The sequence below is a fragment of the Purpureocillium takamizusanense genome, chromosome 11, assembly GCF_022605165.1.
Source record: "Purpureocillium takamizusanense chromosome 11, complete sequence".
NCBI classification, from domain to species: Eukaryota; Fungi; Ascomycota; class Sordariomycetes; order Hypocreales; family Ophiocordycipitaceae; genus Purpureocillium; species Purpureocillium takamizusanense.
Window position 1 is genome coordinate 777783 of NC_063078.1, and position 21302 is coordinate 799084.

Here is a 21302-nt window from a genome sequence, read left to right on the forward strand (position 1 = left end):
TAGCTTATTAGTCGACAAATGCTACTGTGGAAGCTACGACAGCCTTGCCAGGGTACTCTGCGAAGATGGCAACCCAAAAGCATCTCTACATTCGCTGCGTGACATATCAATGAGCTTCAGTTCACCCCAATGTGCTCTTCCAGGCATGTTACCCATTATTTATTCAGTGGATCCAACCCTTCAGTAAATCCTCATAAGATTTTTGCAGTGAATCCTTTGATCGCGAAGAAAGCCGTTACATTGAGGGCCTACGTGTGCTGCAAGTAGTGTTTCGGAGCCCCTAGATAGTTGGCCTGGGACATGGAGCTCCTATGATTACACGCAAACCTGAGTTTCGCTTTGCAGACGCGGCACCACCAAAGCCCACGACTGCATGCTCTCAAAGAAGGGTCACAACCTTGACGTTCAGTTCTTGATGAGCGATGCGTTGGTGTGACCGGATCTATTTAAGTCGCTGTTCTGCAACTGTCTCTGTAATGTCTACTTAGAGGCTAGTGAAAGAGAGGACGCCATTGAAGTCGAATTGACTCCAGCTCTCGTTCCTAGTTTCCCTCCCTTCTTCCTGATGGCATTGACCGCAAGAGCCAAATTTGCGCCGGCCGACGAAGACCAACTTCCTTGGCATATAGCATTTGACTGAATTCCTTCATTAACTTCCATAAAGACCCTTCGCCGCACTCAGCGCTCTCGAGCCAAGAACAGGATTTGTAGGGGTTTTGTCGGAAGGTGTGAATTGTTGGCGTTCATGCTGGCCAATCTTGCCGTGGTCAAGGCCACAAACAGCTTTGCTGCTGAAAGCTGAGGGTATCAAATGCGAGAAGTATAAATACTGCAGCCCGTGAATTAGTTAAATTGTCCTGAATCAGCGATGTTCTGACTTACCTTTTGTCCTCACGAGTTGCGTTCCTGAGAATTTCCAGTCACACCATGTATCTCAACGAATTCTGAAGTAAATTCCGAATTCTTCTGGGCGTCGAAGCTCAAACGTCGCCATTTGAGTCGGCGGGAGAATCCGCAGAAGCAGCACTTCCAGGAGAGCTGACGACATTGGTATTGCCAGCGCCATGATGGACAGACGAGGTCTGAGTGCCGCGACGACTGCGGCGACGTCTCTCAGAAGGACGGCGAGGGCGGTACTGGTAGTCCGGGTGCTTCTCCAAGAGTGCCTGCTTCACCTGAAGTGACATGTCCTTGTACTTCTTTCTGATCTCCTCGGTCTCACCATTCCAAGCTTTTCCAAGGATCTGGGCTTGAAGTTGTTAGGGCTCTGACTGATCATACCTCGGGAGATTGAACTTACAGATTTCGTTGTTGGTGATGCCCGGGTTGGCTGCCTTCACCAAATGATGGCGTTCCTTGCGGTAGAGAATGTACGCATTGGGAGGGCGGGGGATCTTGAGATGCTTGGGCGGAATGGGCGCCGAAATCAAAGTCGCGGTAATCGGCTGCGACTGATTCTTTCGGATCCAGAAGAGGTTATGTCCAACAGCGCCAGGAGCGGACAAGATCGTGCCACCTTCAGCCACGAAGTGGCGAGGAGCACCAAGGAAAACTCGGTCACTATTTCCAGTGCCATCGATGACATAGATGAGGGACTCCCGAACATGTGGCCTGCCTCGAGTTAGAATTCATTCTCATTGCTGAGCAGACCACATACATGAATTTGGCAGCAATGAACCTCTTGCCAGAGCTGTCGAGAAGACGGAAGGTGACTCCCGGGACAACCAGAACCTGGCAGAAAGGGCTGACCTGGAGTTCGAGAGCACTCCAGATTCTGTCCAGCCTCTCCAGTCCCTCCATGTCGTGAGCACTGATCATCGTGGGAGGATCCATCGTCGTGATTTCGCCTCTTGGCATTCAAATCTCGGTAGAAGGTCTGCTGGGTGTGCGGCGAGGCCGGTATTGGGAGGTCGAGAATTTCCAGACTGTAATCACTAGGAGCGGTATGAAGGAAGAAACCCTCTCCAAGTACGATGCACGGAGCTGAGATGAGGTCGAAAGTCAATCGAAGCGGCTGTTTCAAATCTTTCAACCCGCCCAAGAGGGGATGTGAAGAAAGAAGTCGGAATCTGTGCCAGAGGTTGAGCAGTTCGAGAAGAGGTTGGAGGTGGTCCCAGAAGTAGGCACCCCCACAAGTGCTGCACCAGTTCTTCTCTGGGCACACCCCAGCAGCCACTTCGCCCCTACCCCTCCCACCCCAGATAAATGCACCCCTCCCCTCAATTTTAGCGTTGGCCACGGTGACACCCCCTTCGCCACCAGTGCAAACGTACGCCAACGCGCGTGCCCCGCCAAATCGCACAGCCTAAATGATGTAGAGCGCAATGGCATAAGTACTGTAAAGGACCTCATTCATTGTTCCTTCAAGTAGACATTTGTATACTTCCCGTACGAGAATGCTAAATTGACCTTGATGAAGAGTCTTTTGAAACAGGGCACTGATTAGAACTGAGCGCTCCTGGCCCTAAAAATGCTGCAGAATTGGCACAAGGCGCACCTCTAACGCAGTCTTTACGAGGGCAACCTTGCCGAAACACAGGCCCCACAGCCCGCTCGACTTGCGCAACTTGTACCCTGCCCGGTGCCCACCAGTCTGGCGCTGCATCCCACACATACTCTTCGCGTTCTCTGCCTCCGACACCTCTTTCTTCCTTCGCCCTTTCACCACAGTCACAACAGAGTCGAGACCTGAATCCCTCTACAATCCACCTCAACACCAAGTTGCAAGGGAAAATGACGACCATCCAGGCCGAGAGTCTCATCCCCGAGGCGACCCTCCAGCGTCTCGCCCCCTCCATCGGGGGCTACTGGATGGTCCTTGGACAGGCTGCGGATCGTGTTACTCTCGCCTACGTTATGAACGGCGGACATAATTCCATCACGTACGAGATCTTCACCTGCTCGACCGAGGATGAGGTCGCCAATGTTTGTGGCGATGCCGTCTATGATTACGACCCGAGTTCGTCACATAACCAAGCTTTGTATGTATTGCTTTAACTGACGGTATTTACAGATTTCTCTGCCCTTCCCGCGCCTACCAGAGGTGCTCGCCGTGTGGGCGGTAACAACAACCCTCTGGAATTGACCATGCGTGAACGCCCCAACGTTCAGGGACAGGGACATGGCGTTCAGCGTCCTGAGAGAATCAATGGCTCAGGCCAGATGGGCATGAACCAGCAGCAGATTGCCGCCATGCTCATGCAAGGTCAACCTCAGGGCTTTCAAGGCCACGCACCCGGCGCCCTTCAGACGATCAACAACGGAAATTTCGGATCCAACACCGGAAACCACATCTATCTTCCCAACGCCTTCGTTAGCACCGAAGATGGTGTTGATGATGCGGCGTCTTGGCAGCCTGTTGTCGCTGATCTCGCTTTGATCGGCCCTGATGCGACTCAGTTCGTCTCCACCGGCGAGATCACAGTTGGTTTCATGGGTACTGAGCACGATGCTCCGGTCGAATGGGGTCTCTTCACCAACAACTGATCATTCAACTTTTGCATTGCCTGCAAGTTTTCGCTGGTTTCGGGATACCCATATCAGGTTTTCAGATTGGAGTTGGGGCGGGCAGGAAATGGACTCCATACTGAGCAATCAGTTGGCCCTCATTGGCGTTTTTGTTTTCTAGAATGCTCTTTGAAATGACATTCACAATCTTCCACTACTCAACTTCGCGCATACTAAGTGAAAAGGCTACATATAGTCTCTGATGCTCGTCTCGCATGCACCGCATGACGGCTTGCTGATGCTGAGAACAGCGTTTGAACTTGCGCCAATGCTGTCAGCAAAGGAGCCCTGCTCTTCAGACGCGAAGGCTGGAGCGGGACGATACGTAGGTACAGTGTGAGCTGCCTAGTTGTCGGCGGCCTCAAAAATCTGCCCGGCGGCAGTCTTGGGTTACTTGAGCACCGGGAAGGCATGCACTGAATTCTCGAATGCTCGGGCTGCACATGTTTCTTTTACTTGAAGCTATCGAGTTTTGGGGTCTTGATCGAGATCACAGAAGTTTCAGCGGATGAGTTTCTCCACCTCGCAAAAATATGCCTAGGTCTTTGATTCTGGGGGCAGCGTTCCTGTGGCGACGACAGACAATATATACGGCACACGGCACGCGACTCTATGAGCGGACAGTTTCAGCGGGCAACAGAGGCCTGCGCCGCCTGCCCACGGCGAGTGCCTCTCTCGCAAGTACTTCTGGAACGACCACAGCGTTTCCCTCCTCGGTGTAGAACAGCTACGTCAGAAACACAAATCACTTTTGGCTACCCAGGTACTAGGTATGCACCGGGAGTTCTGGCCCAGGAGCATCAGCAGAGCAAATGGCGGGACATAGAAGCGCGCGTCAGTGGAGTCTCGTGGGGAGGGAAGGGAAGGGGGGGCGCAGGCAGGGCCGGCCGGGGAAAATGAAAATCTACAGATGGCGCAGTGGGCAAAGGGGACGATGCGGGTTTGGCGGCGACAGTGAGAGGGCCCTTCTTGGCACAAGTTGGAGGCTGAGGTGCGCGTGCGGGTGGTGGTGGTGGTGGACGACTTACACGGGGACGCAGCAGCGCTCTTTCTTTCTCTCTCCACAGTGGTCGGGCGGGTCGGTTTGCTGGGGTGTGGTGTAGGCTGCACCGCTGGGGTGGGGAGAGGGGGCGTGGGCGAAAGAAAGAACTTTGATGGGGAGGGGGGTGGATGTGGGGCTTGGAGTCTTTGGCAGGAGACCAGGCCCTGAGCGATCGCCACAGGGATTGGAGCGTAGACCCATAAATCACCAAGCAAACGGGCTGTTGCTGCTGCTGCTGCTGCGAGGCAGTGGGCAAGCCAGGATGCCAGGCAAGGCAAGGCGAGGCAAAGGTGGGTGAGCAGGTGGGTGGATGGATGGATGGTATGGGCCACTTCCCGTCGAGCCTCTGTCAGACGTCAGAATTAGCGTTTTGGGGATGGCAGCGGCAGGGGATTGGTTCCGATGCGACGACTTTCACAGCAAGGCCCCAAAACCATCCAATCCATGTTGGCAGCGGAGCGGACGCGGTGCAACCAAGGGACCACCACCAAAAAGGGGATCCGATTTGAAGTCGCACTCGATTTCCCGTGTCGACTCGAGGGTCGCCATCGACAATCATGGCGTCGAGCCGGGACCCTCCCCCCTCCGGCCCACCCTCCTTTTTTGGGCCTTGGCGGCAACCCCAGACTATCGTGAGCTTCGTTTCCTCGGCGGTGGGAGGGGAGGGGGCGAGCAGAGGAGGGTACCCACCCACCCCCCAGAGCCGAACCCTCTCCACGTCATTTGTCCCCTGCAATTCTGTAAGCATGTCAAGGGGAGCATTGAGCGGTTGGCAACTCAATGGATAGATAGATGGGCACAAGGAAGGGCAGCGAAGACCCAACGATGCATGTATGAACTAGGTTGAACGTTCGCTCAGCGCCATACCTACCTACCTAGCTATACTATCTTGTAAAAGGCTGTGCTTTGTTGAGATCCTACATTCAGAGTCTTGCTATTGTCGCGGCGCCCGCGCTCCTGCCGCAATGTACGACTTGCCCCTTTGGAAGGGGGCAAAGGAGGATTAGGTTCATACATACATACTGTCGCTGCAGCGCCAAGGGGGAGGGGGAAGGGGTTTGTTTGGACCCATCACCCGCGATTTGAACATGCAAGCCAGCCAGTCAAGGCCAGGCCATGCCACTCAAATCGCCTGTATCATGGGGTTACGCGCGCGCAGAGGGGGGGGAGGCGGCGCCGGCGGCCCTCGACACCCTCGTCCATGCGACGACACGTGGTTCATGGCCTCGAAAGGGGGAGAGGGCGTTCACAGATCGGCCTTAGGGGGAACGGGGGGGCGCGAAACGCCCAGGTGCCCCCTCCCCGGGTGTGGCAGCCGCCGTGATCTCCTTTCCCCCCGCGGGTGCGCCACACACGCCGCTGCTGCTGCCGGACGAGGTCAAGGTTGCGACAGTTGGCGACAGCAAACATTAGGTGGTGAGGGCTCGCCACCGGTCAAGAGGGAGGAGGAGCGCCTCACAACCTGCTTAAGACGGGGTGAAAGTGGACTCTCACCACCACCATCACCACCACCACCAAAGCGCCCCATGTACATACTTACTTCCCACGCTGTACCACGTACCTTCGTACACACAGCGCCATCCAACACAGTCCAGTGCATCTGGCACGTACTCGGTACCACATTATCCTACTTGCCATGTCTGTCTGCATGGATGGGGTGGCGTGGGGTGGCCGCCCGTCGGCCGGGCTGGGCTGGGCTGGGCTGGGCTGGGCTGGGCTGGCCTCAGCTGCTCTCAGCCCTATAATTAGCCAACAAACGCCACTTGCCCTCGGTGACCGATGTGCGTGCGTGCGTGCGTACTATGGAACTTAGCACGAACTAGGTCGCAGCCTGGCCGGCACATCGTTGACGTGCCCCTATGCTGCGGCGACGACGCAGGGCCCTGCTACCGTGATGAGAGGAGGCGTGAGAGAGCCCCCCTTTCTCCCCGCATATCCCTTCGCGGGCAGACTATGTCCCTCCTCAAGGCACACGGGGCGCGTACAGTACAATCCACCGCTCAGCCCTCGGCAGACGGCAGACGGACACGGGACCTCCCAAAAAGGGTCGCGCGGTGTCCCTTGTCGCCGGTAGGTAAATTTCAACACACCCCCGGCTGATACAACAGGTGCATTTTGTCTTTGTGCGAGGAGTCCAACCACCACGCACGCGGGGCTTTCGGACTTTGAGGTGGTTCGTTCCCCTCCAGTCGAGGCTGCGCAGGTATGCGTGATGAAGGAAAAGGTTGTTGGGTGGAGCAGCCGCCCATGCTCTTTCGTGGGCGTTGTCGCTGAAGGGGGGAGGGGGGGAACACTTTGATGCTGCTACGATAAAAACATCACGTACTTACAGTACAGCAGTAAGTAGTATGTAAGTATGTATGTATGCACAAAATCCTACAACGGTGCCGTGTGGTGGTGAATCGAATCCGTGTCTCGGCCATCGTGGGCGTCTCCTTGGCCCCCTCCTTCCCCTCAGCGGACACTAACATGTGTCATTAGAGGCCGTCAGTAGTTCAAGACACGAATCAAGTGGCCCCTCCGCCACCAGGAGGAGGCACTGTGAGGCTTGCTGGCGTTTCTGGAAGATAAGGTTCTCTGGACGGTTCATGCCCCCCCCCCCCCCCATCAATCCCGATTGGGAAAACGCCAGGTCCGGGGCCACCAGGGATGGATGACATATATGGCTTCGCTCTGTCCGAGTCGTGCGTTTTGCCGTTTTACCTTTATGGGTGTGCTGCTCGCTCGACAGGGGAAACAGCCACTCAGGCGAGGCAGCAGCATCAAGCAAGCAAGCGGGCAGCAAGCAAGCAAACCAACCTCGGTGCCTGCCTATCGTTGACTGTGTATATAAATTGGCGGTGGCTTGAAACGCCACCGTCAACGAGCCCCAGGTTCCCCAGACGTGCTGAGCCAATTTGTCACAGCTACTAACATATTAATGCTGGTACTTCTCCTGTCTTTCTGCCTAATATATATCGTGCGGGCAGCACTTCATGTTGGTGGCATCGAAAATGGCGTCCGGACGCTAGCTCTCCAGCCCGCGAACTGCTCTCAATTTAGCAGACTTGGAGGAGCACCCGGCAGCTGTAGTACCTGCCATGTTGTACCTTCAGGTGGGCATGTGGCATCATCTGCTCTTTTTTTTCCCCTCTCCCTTGTGGCCCGTTCAACCGCTCGCTCTGTACGTATGTGTGTACACTGGAGAGTTATGTGTGGGTAAATTAGCCCGAGAGCGCGTGTATGTACGTATCGTACTTTGTTCGGCCCAGCCCCAGCTTCGGCGCCGCGAGTCGGAGTCGAGAAAGCCGGCCCCTCCCTTCCCCCGGCATCATGTCGTGGCTCTCTGCCGAGACATTGCCGTCAGGGCTTAGGTTCATGTCTCGGTCCGCCGTGCTGCCGCCAACGGTTTCCAGCCCCGGGTAAGACAACGCTACCTACAAAGGTAGGAACTGACCCTAGGCAATGCAAACAAACACCTTGCCTGGTACTACAGGTACTGACTACAAAGTAACAAGATCAGGTGTGGGCGATGTACGGGGTACGGACACACGTACAGTTCGTTGGTCATGACTGTCGTTGCGTTGCGGGTACCGCGCCAGCGTGGGGGGGGAAGATAAATACATGTTTCGTACATGCCACAAAGGTAAGGTTAGTAGGCAGCTCAGGGGCCAATCACCCAAGCCGGGCAGGGCAGGGCAGCTGAAGCATGGTACAACGTCAGCGCAGCGCGTCGCACCGGGGAGCGGATAGCAGGTAGTAGGGTAGTCCGTATGGCGTAAACTCAGCGCATCGCATCGCATCGCATCATAGACATTGTCAGCACGAGACCATGACTACTTACTTACCTTATCAATTGCCTGCTTCGTTTCATGAGGAATCCTACAGGGATAGAAGAGAGCAGAGCAGAGCACACGGGGAACAATCGGGGAGTTACGTAGGCAGGGCAGGCAAGGCCAGCAGGGAGTAGTCGTAGCAGCAGTGCCGCCCTGGAAAGCCGACGAGAAGAAAAAAAGCTCACTCACTCACGAGCGCGCGCGCACGGCTATTGCAGCGGCAAAGCGAAATCAACAATTGCGGATGCGATACTTACGGGAGCGGGCACGCCGTCCATGTCGTCGCCTCTTCTGCGCTCTGTGGCCTATCGCCGCGCGGCGAGATGTCGCGACGACATTCATGGGCAGGAAGAGGAAGAGGAGAGAGATACTATTTTTTGTCGCGGGCCCAGCAGCACGAAAACTCACTCCTCCGAACACCTGGTCGCCCGCCCGGTCCCCTTTTTCCTTCCCCCTTCCCCCCGGGCCCCATTTCTTTTCTTTTTTTGGTGGTTTTTCCTGTAGCCCGAGGGGCCAAGCAAGCAAGCAAGCAATCAAATGCGGGCGAGCTGAAGATTATGACGCCAAAAAAAAGGAGGACCCAGGCGGCCGGTGCTGCTGCCGTTCGTCAATGTTTGCGAAGGAAAAAAAGATCATTTCGGCTCGCAGCAAACATCGACGACGCAGCCCCGGCACGGGGCACACGCACAAACACACAGACAAAAGGGCGTTCCAGGTTTAAGGGGGGGGGGGGGTCCAGCGGCGACGGCGACGGCGACGGCGGCGACAGCGGGGGGAGGGGCGGGCGTCCCGCCACGCAAGACACTCCCCAAGGTCTCCTTCCCAACTGCCGCCGTCCAATGGGCGTCGGCGCCACCAAGATTTGCGGTTGGCAGCCAACTGCAGAAAAACGCGTGGGAGGGGAGGGAGAGGATGGGGGCTGCTGCTGCTCAGGACTGGGCCAGGCCGAGCAGGGCTGCTGCTGGCCGTTTGCTAGCGGCGAGTTTGCGCCCATCCTTGAGGGGGGGGCGGCCGCTGAGTTGAGAGGCAGGAAAGGGTAAAGGCGTCAGGCTGTTTGTGTTGGCCTGGACGGGACCCCGGTTTCGACACGGCGCGATGGCCCGAACAAACGCGGCCGTCCATCAGATCTAAATACCAGGTTAGTACTTGGACGGTCCGTACCTACATATTGGCATCATCTCGCCGGTCCAGTCCAGTTCAGCCCGGCGCAGTGACAGACGGGGGGGGCCAACTTCCCGAGCCGCCGCACTGAATGCCAGATTGATGATGGGCTTTGGGGGCGTTGCAGCACGCAAGGCATCACGGGTCGTCGGGCACGGCAGAAGCCGCAGCAGCGCCCAGTCGGGTTTGAGAGGACGTGCCGAAGCGCGGCGGTGATGGGCAGGGCAGGGCAGGGCAGGGCAGGGCAAGGCGGGTTCGCTGGGCCCACGATGATGATTGGCGATGAACCATTACTTCTTCGAGACGACGAGCGATGGGAATCTAACGCCGCATTGCGCCCTCCCATCTCCCCGCCCAAGCAGCCTAATCCCAATCAGTGATGGGGGAGGGGGAAATACCATGTTGTACAGTAGCATTCCAAATACCACTGTGCCCAAAGTAGTACGTACGATTTAGGGGCAATACTTTATTTTAATGACTATCTCGAGACCGGGCATGTGATAGCCTCCTCGGTCCCGCCCGGAGGAGTGGAGGGGGGGGAGAGGATAGCCATTCTGCCATTTGACGGACGAGCGAGCACGCGTTCTGTCAAAAGGCCCATTCTGGCCTTTGGCCTCGTGCCGCAACTTTTTCTTCATTGTATGGGGATACTAATCTTCTTCTTCTGCCTGGAGTGGAGGAGGAGGGTCGTGTTTCACTTTTTTTCGGCCTCTGCTAATGTGCTGTACCTACATACGTACTGCCGATCGCCAAGACATCAATTGCTTTCCCGTGGACCAGACCGGGGGGCGGGTGCTGTTGGCTCATCAACAACAACCACCACCCTCCCAGGCCACGCCCCACATGTGAAGAAGGACGGACGGGTAGACAGTACAGGAGCAACTCATCAGCAAGCAGCAGCAGTAGCAACAATCGTGGCACGCGCACCGCACCTCGACGAGTGAGGAGGAGACGACGGGCGGGACGCGAAGAAAAAGAGGTGGTGGTGCATCATGTATGCATGCATGCATGCATGGGCCACCACCCAACGTTCTTCTCATTGGCGTGCGCGCGCATCATGCAAGGCCAGGCACGAGATGCGCATATTGGGGGGGGAGGCACTTATGGGAAAGGTAAGGTACTACCGTGTGGTTTTCTCCCTCTCCCGAAGAAAGGGGACAATGCCGGCGCCGGCCCCCTTTGGACGAGGGGGAGGGGTGGGAGTCGTTTCTTCGTTTTTCTGGAAGGACGATGATGGCCCTGCTGCAAAAAGCCAGCAAGGGGATTCCCTGCTCCCGCACCACCAGCGCCAGCCAAGTCAGATAATACGTAGATCCCTCCCCGGGCGTGCGTGACGCCTCGATGCCCGCCCTTGCAGTCGAGAGAGAGGTTGCAACGTGGATTACTAACTACCTCTACGTGGTGTAAGTACTGCACTACAAGTGCGTTTCCCCGGTCGACCCGTGTGTGTGTGTGTGAGTGTGAGTGTGAGAGAGAGAGACAGAGAAATCGCACCCCAAAATGCCCCTCCGAGTCTGCCGCTCTCAGCTTTGCCAGGAGAGAGATATGCTGCCACTCGCGAGGAGGGACGCCACACTCAGCTCGCGGCCACGTGCCTACCAGCTTGGGCGCTTTGGTTTTTGCCCAGCCGGCCCGCCACTCCGTCTGCCTGCCGCCGCCGTGGCTGCTGCTGCTGCTGCTGCTGCTGCTGCTGCTGCCCATCCATGCTCAGCTCTACTCCCCCCCCCCCCAGCTGCTGCTCTGCTGCCCACGGTCAGCATTTGTCAGTTCTTGGCCCCATTTCAGCCCAAGGAACGGTCTCGTCCGTCCCCGTGGCCAGACACTTTCCGCTGCCCGCGCCCTTGTAGTATAATGTACCGTACCGAGGTAAGGTAGGTAGGCTTGCACTTTTACAGCTCGGGGCGTCCGCCTCCTGCTGCTGCTGCCGGCCCCCCGCTCCCACCATTCCCCTCCCCCTCTGAACAGGAACCGTCCTGTGAGTCGCCCGCTCAACTCGCGTCATCCCTCCCCGCCCGCCCTAAACGTCAGTCAGTGAGTCTGTCTGTCAGTCAGTTAGTCCCGGGGCGGGGCTGAGGGCGCGGCCGCCACGCCACCTCTTTTCTTGTCCTTTCGTTTTGCACGGGCGCAACTCCCTCGCTCCTCGCCCACCCCCCCGCAAAATGCCATACAAATCGGGCCCATTCGACGTGCACGCCCCGAGCTGCTAGGGAGCCTGCCAGACGTGCAGCAGAAACCACGCGCTTGTCCCCAAAGCGGGTTAGCCGCGGGAACGTGCATGATCTCCATCAAAAATTCAAGTGTGTTACCGACACACCTCCAATGACCACACCCCCTTTTGTTCACAGAGCGTGTGCCCTTCTCCCCCCCCCCCCCCTCCCGGGGGTCTGCCAGTCGTTCCGGTTTGCGGGGTGATGGGTGATGGCAGTCAGGGCAAAACGAAAGGAGCACGCGACAGCCATGTGGTGTTTTGCTAGCAGTAGGTGGTCACGATGATGGTCGTAGTGGCGAGCGGGAACAAGTTGAACCACACGTAGCATGTGGGTTTCGCACATGTGCGTCACAATTGCGAGGCTGCCTGCGTCCCAGCGCTCTCTGCAAGCCAAACTTCTCTTCTCTCTCTCTCTCTCTCTCTCTCAGGACGAGCGTCATATCCGTATTTGGAGGTACGTACCTAGGACGTAGAAGTCGTACCCGACACCCCCGAGGAGTGGGGAGGGGGGGGCGCCTGCGCGCGAGGGGGCCACACACGCAACGACGGCGACGTCGACGACCAACAGAGCCCAGCAGCAGCAGCAGCAGCAGCAGCAACAGCAGCAACAGCAGGATACTAACTCCCTCTAAGTAGCCGCGAGCGACAAGGGACCAACGGACAGACAGATGATGGGGGCTGGCGCACCTTGTACTACGTACTAACCTAGTACGTACTCTCCGTTACTGCTGTGCTGTGAAGTGCCTTGTCTTGCGCGTCTCCGGCCGGCCGAGGGAGGAGGGGTGCCGCCCGATACCTGGTCCTGGTCCTGTCTGTTCCGCCGCTGCCGTCTGGCGACCTGTGCCCTGCCCCCGGGGGCCATATTCAACGCTCGAGCCAGCATCTGGCCCCCGCGGGCCCGCTGTCCGGTTCGCAGGCGGCGTCCCTTGATCCGAACTCATCTTGACAGCGCCTGCTGGCTGGGGCGGATTCCCGCATCTGCGAAAGCGCATCGTGGCTCTCTCTCTCTCTCTCTCTCGCCAAGCACGAGAGTTTGCAGGAATCCCCCCTACCCCCCTTTGCCCCTCTCCGATGCTCTGTCCACGGTCTTGTGCAGCGTCACCAGCGACCCAATCCCACGGCGGCGGTCCCCCCCCCCCCCCTTCCCCCCTCCCCCGTCCTGGCGGTCGTTTGCATCGGCAATGGTCCAGGGTGCGAAAGATAGCTCTCGCCTTTCCCTTGCCTTCTATTGCACTACATCGTGTGCTTCTGGAACGAAAGAAACCTTATTTTCTTCTTCTTTCCGCCCAGGTGACATGTGGTAATTAATAAGCCGCTCGATCCGCGGAGTTCCTCAAGTTCGTCACTGAGGCTATCGCGAAAGTGGCCCGCCCCCTCCAGCACCACCACTCAGAGAGTTGCTGTCGCGGCGCTACATGGCAACCTACCCACCACCTGGCTGTCTGGGCAAGCGCACACTGGCTCCCAGTGGCAGTCCCCACTGCCTACCGGTTTCAACGTCGAACCAACAGGCCAATCAGGCGGCACCTATCCGGCTCTCGCGCGGCGTGCGCCACTCGCACCCGTGCAAGCCCCGTGCTAAGCCCTAAACTGCTGCGTGGCTGGTGCGATATGGCGCAGCGAGTGCCGGGAGCTCGCGCCCACTGGCCACGAACTACAAAACGTTAGTGGGTAGTAGGTACGTACCTACGCGCGCGACCCCCCTTTTGCAACAGCAGCAATTAGAGCTTTTGACCAAGGCAAACAGGTGCCAAGTAACTGCGGCAGGCAGGCTGGGCTCGCGGTAGGTGCAAGCCACCTATTGACGGGCTATAGGCATGACCTTCCTGCTACAATAGGCCAATAAGCTAGGCCCGAGCAAATTGCTGTCTATTTGCACGAGCTGTTGAGCAGTCAATCGCTGCTGCTAGTCGCGAAAAGCTATTGCAGCCCGCTGTGTGTGTGCAGCCCGCTGTGTGTGTGCAGCCCGCTGTGTGTGTGCAGCCCGCTGTGTGTAGCCGGCCGGCCGCGGGGCAGCTGGCCCGGCGCGCCTGCCTCGTCGCGTTTGTTCCTACTTATTAGAGAATAACGTTGCCCTTGATTGATTGAATGTATGCCTCGTAGTCAAGTGGTTAGTCGTGCCGTGCCGTGCGTAGCTCGTAGTCGTGTGTTCGAGTCGTAGCCGTGATGTTTTTCTTTTCGTAGAGTAAATCCGTACTTCGTAGATCTCATAGTAAGGCATCAAGAGCCGGCACCAAAAAGGTGCCGGCAAGCGTTTTGCCTCTCTTTTTAGTATAAAAGTTACTGCTCCGAATAGCAAAAGTTGACTGCTGTCGGGGCCCTGTTGGCAGATTAACGTCCTTCAAATGAACACTTGGCCCACAACAGCTTTTGGGCTCCCAACAGGTCAGACGGCCGCTGTTGCAGAAGGTGGACCGACCGCTAGGTAGGTACTCACTGCCCACACCCCGAGGCGCCCACAACTCGTCGGACTGGTGACCTCCCTCGCTCTCCACAAGCAGCAACGTTGAGCGAAGCTCGATCGTGTAGGTACGTGCTGTGCTGCGCTGCGCTGCCGGCGCACGCGTCAACCTTTTTCATCTTGGGCACGTTTCCGCCATTCCTAACCAAGCAAGCAAGCCCTGCTGCGCGCAGCGACCACGGTCCAGAACCGGTGATCTTCTTGATGGACGGGGAGAGTGCCGTGTAGTCGGGCGTTTCACCGTATGTTCCGTACATGATCGACATCCTGGCGTACATTCACCTCGCAGGTGCTTACATGCCATGTGACGGGCCTTAGCCGTATTGGCCATTGGCCGCAGCGTTGCCCGCGGGTATATCCATCGCGCAACCACAAAAGTTGGGCAGCAGAAACACTCTTCATGTAAGTACATGACCGTAGAAGGGACATGAATCATCAGAGAGCCCCCGTGAGGAACGAAAAAGGGCGAGAGCCCGAGGAAAAGACGACGTGCTCACCGGTTGATGGGGAGGACGACGAGGAGGAGAGGAGAGGGGGGACGCAATGCAATGAGGCACGAGACGAAGCACCGGATAGAGCATGCGTATACTGTACTGTGCTGTACCCCCACAAGAACGAGCAGCAAGGGGGACGACATCACGTCCAATCCGACATCTCGGAACCGCAGGAGAGGAGGGGGGGAACCCATCTCGACCATTTGCTCACCCCACGTCCAGTGATGGAAAAGCAGTTCCGAGTCCCGTCAACTACATGTCGTTGGCTCGCCCGCGCGTGGGGTTCCTGGTCCCAAGAACTAACTGCCAGGTAGCAACCTGCACTGCCATGCCCTGCCCCGGCGAGCCCGTACCGTGCTTCCTACAGAGGCAGACAGACAGACAGACAGGACAGGCAGCGGGAGCCGTGGTCTCACGCACCAGGAGCCGCTGACGATGTAGCATCCGTCCCGTAAAACGACCTACCTACTAACTTACTGTACCTACTACCAACAACTCCAACAAAGGCTTGTCGTCAGTAGCCCACGTGTTGCGACATGTGCTAGTATGAATGCGCGGGGGCATTGTGCATACATGGATGCGCATGCTTGACCGCCATGCGCCGCCCGCCCGCCCGCCGTTGCTGCTGCTATTGTCGAGCGGGAGAACCCGGTCCTGCGCATAGATCAGTAAGCATCCGTAGCGGCGGCAACTTCCAAGTCCTCCATAAGCCCCCCCCCCCCCCCCGGGACCGTTAGTACTGTACGAAGTACAGTACGATATCGCCCCTACGTATCTTCAAAATACTCGCAGCATCGCATCCATCTACGCTGTCACCGCTGCGTTGCTGTTCGTCGAGCTACGTGGGGATCGCTTCAACGCCGCGCGCAGACCAGGTCTCACCGTAGCGACAGTCCCGAGACGGGCTCCCGGCTTGACCCGCGCTCCTTTGGCTGCACTTCACCAGCCCTTACGCGCATGTCTCCAAGAGGGACAAATCTTACCATCACGTACAGTACAGTAGAATGTATCTTTCTGCATTGCCCGTAGTCTGTCGTGGTACAGTTAGTACTTCGTGCAGCAACATCCTAGTTCAGTCAAGTCATGTATACCACGTGTATGCACGGAAGCCGTCGACCTGCTGCATTGGAGGGAAAGAAAAACTCCACACGCATGCTTACGCACTATTCATGCCCCCTCTGTCATCCACAATCTCCATTGTAGTTCTGTCCTCTTCCTAAACACACAGAGCCGCCAACACCTGATTGCGTCGTACCCTGCCACATCTTGCACCTTCTACCGTCGCCCGCTCATCTGGAGATCCAGGTCCCGCACCACACGGCAGCTATCCCGTCGAGGCCATCACCGGTGTGGAAGAATCGGACACGGTACCCAGGGGCGAGAGCAGGGACCACCCATCTTTCCGGCAGCCTAGCCGGCTCGAAAGCTGCACGGACGTCCAGGTGGCATCAGCGCCCGCCTTTCGAGCATCCAGGGGCCGCAGGACGCACAGAACAAGGCCAACACTGCTGTTAGATGCAGCCAGCGTGACGCCCGAAACAGGCGCTTCGTCTATCTGCCCCCCAAGAGCAGCGTTGGCAGGCCCGGCTCACTCACCACTACTCCTCTTGATAGGATATCTTGCGCATCTCGCCCAGACGATGTCGCGCTGACGCGAGCGCGTTCTCCAACTGGAGAATTTCTACCTGTGTGCGACCAAATTGGTTAGCAGGAGCCCTGTCTCGCATGAATGCTGCTCAACAACACAACGCCCCACGGCTGCCACCGCCAGCACAATGCGTGTAAACAATCACGCAGATCCAATCGTTCCTGGCACGACGTGCGAGGGGTTGGTTCAAGAAGAACGGCAGGACGGCCAGCCGCATGCCTCCACGCATGCCGCTCCGCGTCCCAGCAGGCCGCGATTCTGCAGACACCTGGGCAGCTCCGCCAAACTGCGGGCCACCATCCGCTAGTATGGCAGCTTCAGATGACCCCAAGCCTGAGAGACCCAGACCACGCTGCATGCATGTCGGTCTGACACCATATCCTTGGCTGCATTGAAGGGACACACGCGTGGGGGTCCGGAGGCGGCAACGCAACGGGACAGCACGTCGCTGAAAGAAGGGGGTCGAAAGCAGAGACCCCAAGCCCGCGAAGGGCACAAGGTCCAAAGTGAAATGCGGGCAAAACAAGGAAAGGGCGTGAGGATAGAGACTTGCTCACCTGTTGTTCCATCTCGCGCACCTTGAACTCATGGGCGCCAAGCTTCGCATAATCGACCTGCTCCTCGTCCTGACTGCGCTCCTTGATCATGCTCTGAACCTGCCGTACCAAAGCCCTGCATGCTGCGCCTACAGCTTTGCTTGCTTGTTCCAGTCTGTCCTGGCTCTTGGACATGAAGCCAGCCTTCACTCTGCTCGCCGCCACCAGCTGCGCTGTGGAAGCCGCCACATCATTGGAAGCGACGATGAGCTGCTCAGGGCTGTTACGGTTCGACAGAACTCCGTCTGCTGTCTCAATGAGAGTGTTGGTCGATGAAGCAACCGCCTTGGCAGCCGAGATCAAGCCCTCTGTCCATCGGTTGTTCTTTTTGTAGAAGGCTGTTCGCGACGAGGACCCGCGGCCGGCCTGCACAATCTCTTGCTGCGTGAGGGTTGCTGCCTTGATGAGCTCCGCGATGGCGTTCGTGATGGCCGTTGCTGCATCGAGGATGGAATCGTGGACTTTGACTTCGTATGTCGAGTATCCATCCCGCGGCTTGTTTCTTAGTTTTGCCAGCCGTGCGGCAGCAGCGGCAATGGCATCGGCGGCTTTGCTCAATTCTGAATCGACAAGGTCTCCCAAGTCTCCCTTGTTGTTGGCCAACTTGCCAAACCCAGGAGCGAAGCTCTCGGCCAGCTTGTTGAGCTTCTGAAGGTTCATCTGAACATCGTTGTTGCTGTTGATGACGACGTCGGTCTTCTGCAACGGGTCCATTCCCTCCAGACGGAAACTCTGAAGTCCACGGAAGAACTGCACCGTAGATTGGGCGGATTGACGCGCTCCGTTCATGAGGGAGTCGGTCTTCTTATCATCGGTTGCGAGTCGAGTCAGGCCTTTGGTGTTGCTGCACACATCTGCAATGGCGCCGGCAAACACGTTGATGGCTTTGATGACGTCGGCGTGGGTGCTGTTCGGTCCGTCGGCGATGAAATTGTTGAAAGATGTAGCAAACTCCATGGCGCTCGCGGACGCCTTCTCGATTTGCGACAAGACATACGAAGGCGATGCGTTCTGGTTACCGGCTTGCATCGAAGAGTCAAGTTCGTAGAGGGCATCGTCGACTCTAGACACACCAGCCTGTAGTACTGAATCGATGATGTCGTTGATTTTGTCGAGGTTCGACAGGATGAGAGCATCGATCTGCCCGTCCAGTGCATGATCCGTCTCTCCCTGGTTCTGCTTCAAATCGTTCAGCTCAATCAGCGTCTGGTCCATCCCTGCCTTGTAGACTTCCAACTCCTCCTCCTTTTCACGCAGCAACTGTTCCAAATCGGAGCTGCCATCCCTGAGCTTGGAGTGAGCATCGTCCAAAGCCCTCGACTTGTTTCGAAGCGCCTCCTCCAGGTCGCTCATCTCGCGGTTGTACTTCGCCAACATTGTGGATAGCTCGTTTCCTTTGCTGCGCTCCAAGTTGTCGGCCTTGTCCTGTGCCATACGAAGCTCGCGCCTGAGTCTCTCCACTTCGTCCTTGTTGCTCCCACTGAGCCTGTCCTTGTCGTGAAGCGCGCGGTCTCTCTCGCGAATCATGTCCGCAAGCTCCAGGTTCTTCGTCTTGATCTCCCGCTCCAGCTTCTCCCTCTTGTCGATGGCCTCCTGGGCGCTCGCAGCCTTCAGCTGAACGGATTTGAACTTTTGCAGCAGATCGAGGTGCTCGTGGCGCAACTGAGAATACAGCTTGGCCAGCGATTCGTACTTGGTCCGCCAGGTGTTTACTTGTTCTTGCAAAGCCCGGATCTGGTCGTCCTTGCTAGTGACTTGCTGTCCGAAGCTGTTTTGTATTTGGGCCAACTCTCCCTCCAGGGCCTTAACACGATGGTCGTACTGCTGTAGCATGAGTTGGTCGTTCTCATACTGCGCGCGAGCATTCAGGTTCTCCCGTTCCAGTTCTGCCAGCCGGCCTTGTGTCTGCCATTGTGCTTGCTGGGCGAGAAGAGCCTCTTGATCTCGCTGCTGTTGCTCGGCAAGTCTTCGTTGCTGTTCTTCAAACTCCCGCTGAGCATCCTGCTGAGCCCTTTGCTGAGCAAGAAGTGCTGCTTGCTGTCGCTCCTCGAGCACTCTTTGCTGCTCCTCATACTCTCGATTTTGGCGGTCCAGCTCGCTCTTCCAGAATTCAGATATCTCGTCTGGCTCCTCCGACTTGGGCTCCACAGGGGGCGTTGGTTGACGCTCAATCTCCTGCTTGGGTCTTGCAGGCAGGGCAGGAGCCTCGTCGTCTTCAGCCAGAAGATTGGGCGGGTCTTGAGGTAGCTTGGGAATCGTGATGAGGCTGGTCAGGTACCGCAAGTTTGAGCACTCGTAGTAGAATTTGACGAGACGGTAGTGCTGAGCGTCATATCGCTGTCGCAAAGGCTGCAGAGCTTCGTCATCTCCGGTAACTGTGGTTCATGTTAGCTCATTTGTCGGAACGCTGGAGGGCCAGCGCATACTTGAGTGCATAGCCCTAAGCATGCTCGTAATGAACTTGTATATGCCATAGCTTTCTTGGACCAAGGGAACCAGTGCAGAGATCCGGCATTCGTTATTCCCAACATTTCGGAAGTGGGAGAAGATCAGCTTCTGGAACTGTTCAATCTTGTCTTGCAGGACCATTAGGTCGGTGATGGTCTCGTATCCTTCGTTAGGATCATTGATGGCTTTTAGACTCAAGTATTCCTCGTATTCAAATGTTCCGTTGAATTCCGGATGCTGCTGGTGGAACGACAGCTTGGCAAGAAGGTAGTAGACATATTCTCGGATGAGCGGGGCGTAGCCACGGATGCCCTCGCCGGTCATTCCGCGGTTCAGGCCATCAATCCAGCTACGATTGGCCAGTGCGTCTTTAATTGCCGATGGGTGGCCCTCCTGGAGGACCTTATGGATCGTGATCAGAGCCTTGAATGTTTGGACCTCGTCGGCGAGAATCGGCTGCCTGTTCGAATCGAGTAAGCGAACCGATCGAGGTGCCGAGAACGCCATGGACGTACACTTTGATGCCCGTCCAAAACGCCTGGGCGGACCTATGGTCCCAGGTGTATACGATGCAAGCGCGAACATGCTTGCGTTTTGGCGATATCTCGTCGCTATTCGTGGCCTTCTTGATGCTGATGGCCAGCTCTTGATCAGTCCTATAACGGCCAGTTGTCAGCGGACCATACACTACCCGTGCTTTGTATACCCGAGAATGGCCGGGTCTGGGAAGGCCACAAACTTGGTATGCTCCGTGGTGCGTAGAGAAGTCATCCTGGGCGAGGCGCGGCGAAGCCGGATGATAGCTTGAGCTCAAGTCAGGGGAAGTGCGTGGTTAGATTGCCTGGAGCAAACACTCCACGGCACGCAAAAAATGCAGTGTGTAAAACAATTCGGGACCATGTGCTCAAAGAAGTGTTGCGAGCTTTCTTTGCGAGTGGGCGTCTGCCTCCGCCACGCCAAGTCGAGGAGTCGTGGATGTTGTCGTCAGCCTGGTGTGGCACCGTTGTTGTCGCTGGGCGGCAGCGATACGTCCCCCAGCTTGTTAGTGCCATGCATTGCGCATGCTGCATCACTAGTGGGCCCTGTTGACGAGTTCCGGCGTACTGGATAATCCGCTCCGCTCCGAGGTCTGACGCTGCCACTTCAACCAACCCTACACGCATCGGTGTTGCCTCACTCCTTCATGCTTGGCTATGCAACATGTGTCTCTGCGTGTGCGAATATGACTTTGCTTTTTCCCGTGCCGATCGTCCCGGCGCTGATGATTTCATTTGTGTGACAGTGCTCGCAGTGCTATTGTTCATCCGCCGTTGTGGAGTGTCATTTGGACGCTTGTCTCAATATTTTGACATTTGATCGCTCACCGTGATCCTTCGCAGCAAACAGTCTAGGCAGTCGCGATGCACAAGTGACCAAGGCTAATCATGACGATGCGCGGCGAGCCACCATGCTAGCGTTGACATGAGCCATCAGCCAGGAAGAGGGCCAAGGGCGACCATGCATCTGCAATTGGAGTCACCATATGTAATTCGTAGACAAGTCCTCCTTTGTAGGCTCGGTTGGGTTCTGAGGCAATCTTACGTCGCAATGTCGACAATGAACTGGGGGCCACCGGCATCGCAATCGAACCGGACAGAGCACATGAACCCTCAAATTGATCGGATGATGCAGTTGGCACATAGCTATAGCACATCGAAATGGTTATTCGGTAGCCATATGGCTATGGGCAACCGCCCTTCAGCCCAGGCCGCGTTTGTTGTCTAGTAGTTGTGAGCAACGCCCCCAAGGCAAACTTGGACTTCCAGTGATTCTTAATGACCGTAGTCGACCGTCGGACTTTTCATTCAGATATTTAACCCCCTGCCTTGGAACGGTCAGGATAACATATGATGCGTTGGTGAGACAGGGCCAAGCTACTCCT

General features: G+C 56.9%; 3 protein-coding genes across 3 annotated transcripts; 1 reads left to right on the forward strand and 2 right to left on the reverse strand.

Moving 5' to 3' along the window:
• Nucleotides 1–980: 980 nt before the first annotated feature.
• Nucleotides 981–1818, reverse strand: JDV02_010146 (uncharacterized protein; the record flags this gene model as incomplete). Its single annotated transcript, XM_047991865.1, has 3 exons — nucleotides 981–1249; nucleotides 1301–1611; nucleotides 1658–1818. The coding sequence occupies 3 exons, from the start codon at nucleotides 1816–1818 to the stop codon at nucleotides 981–983; spliced, it is 741 nt and encodes a 246-aa protein (XP_047847878.1).
• A 915-nt stretch (nucleotides 1819–2733) lies between these two features.
• Nucleotides 2734–3486, forward strand: JDV02_010147 (uncharacterized protein; the record flags this gene model as incomplete). The annotated part of the gene is made up of 2 exons (XM_047991866.1): nucleotides 2734–2959; nucleotides 3014–3486. 2 exons carry the CDS (start codon nucleotides 2734–2736, stop codon nucleotides 3484–3486), a joined length of 699 nt encoding a protein of 232 aa, XP_047847879.1.
• A 12273-nt stretch (nucleotides 3487–15759) lies between these two features.
• SLA2 (sla2 Src-like adaptor 2) lies at nucleotides 15760–20374 on the reverse strand. The gene is made up of 5 exons (XM_047991867.1): nucleotides 20121–20374; nucleotides 19897–20037; nucleotides 19360–19841; nucleotides 16895–19308; nucleotides 15760–16374 (listed from the first exon to the last, which is right to left on the reverse strand). The coding sequence occupies exons 1-5, from the start codon at nucleotides 20150–20152 to the stop codon at nucleotides 16288–16290; spliced, it is 3156 nt and encodes a 1051-aa protein (XP_047847880.1). The 5' UTR covers nucleotides 20153–20374; the 3' UTR covers nucleotides 15760–16287.
• Nucleotides 20375–21302: the final 928 nt, after the last annotated feature.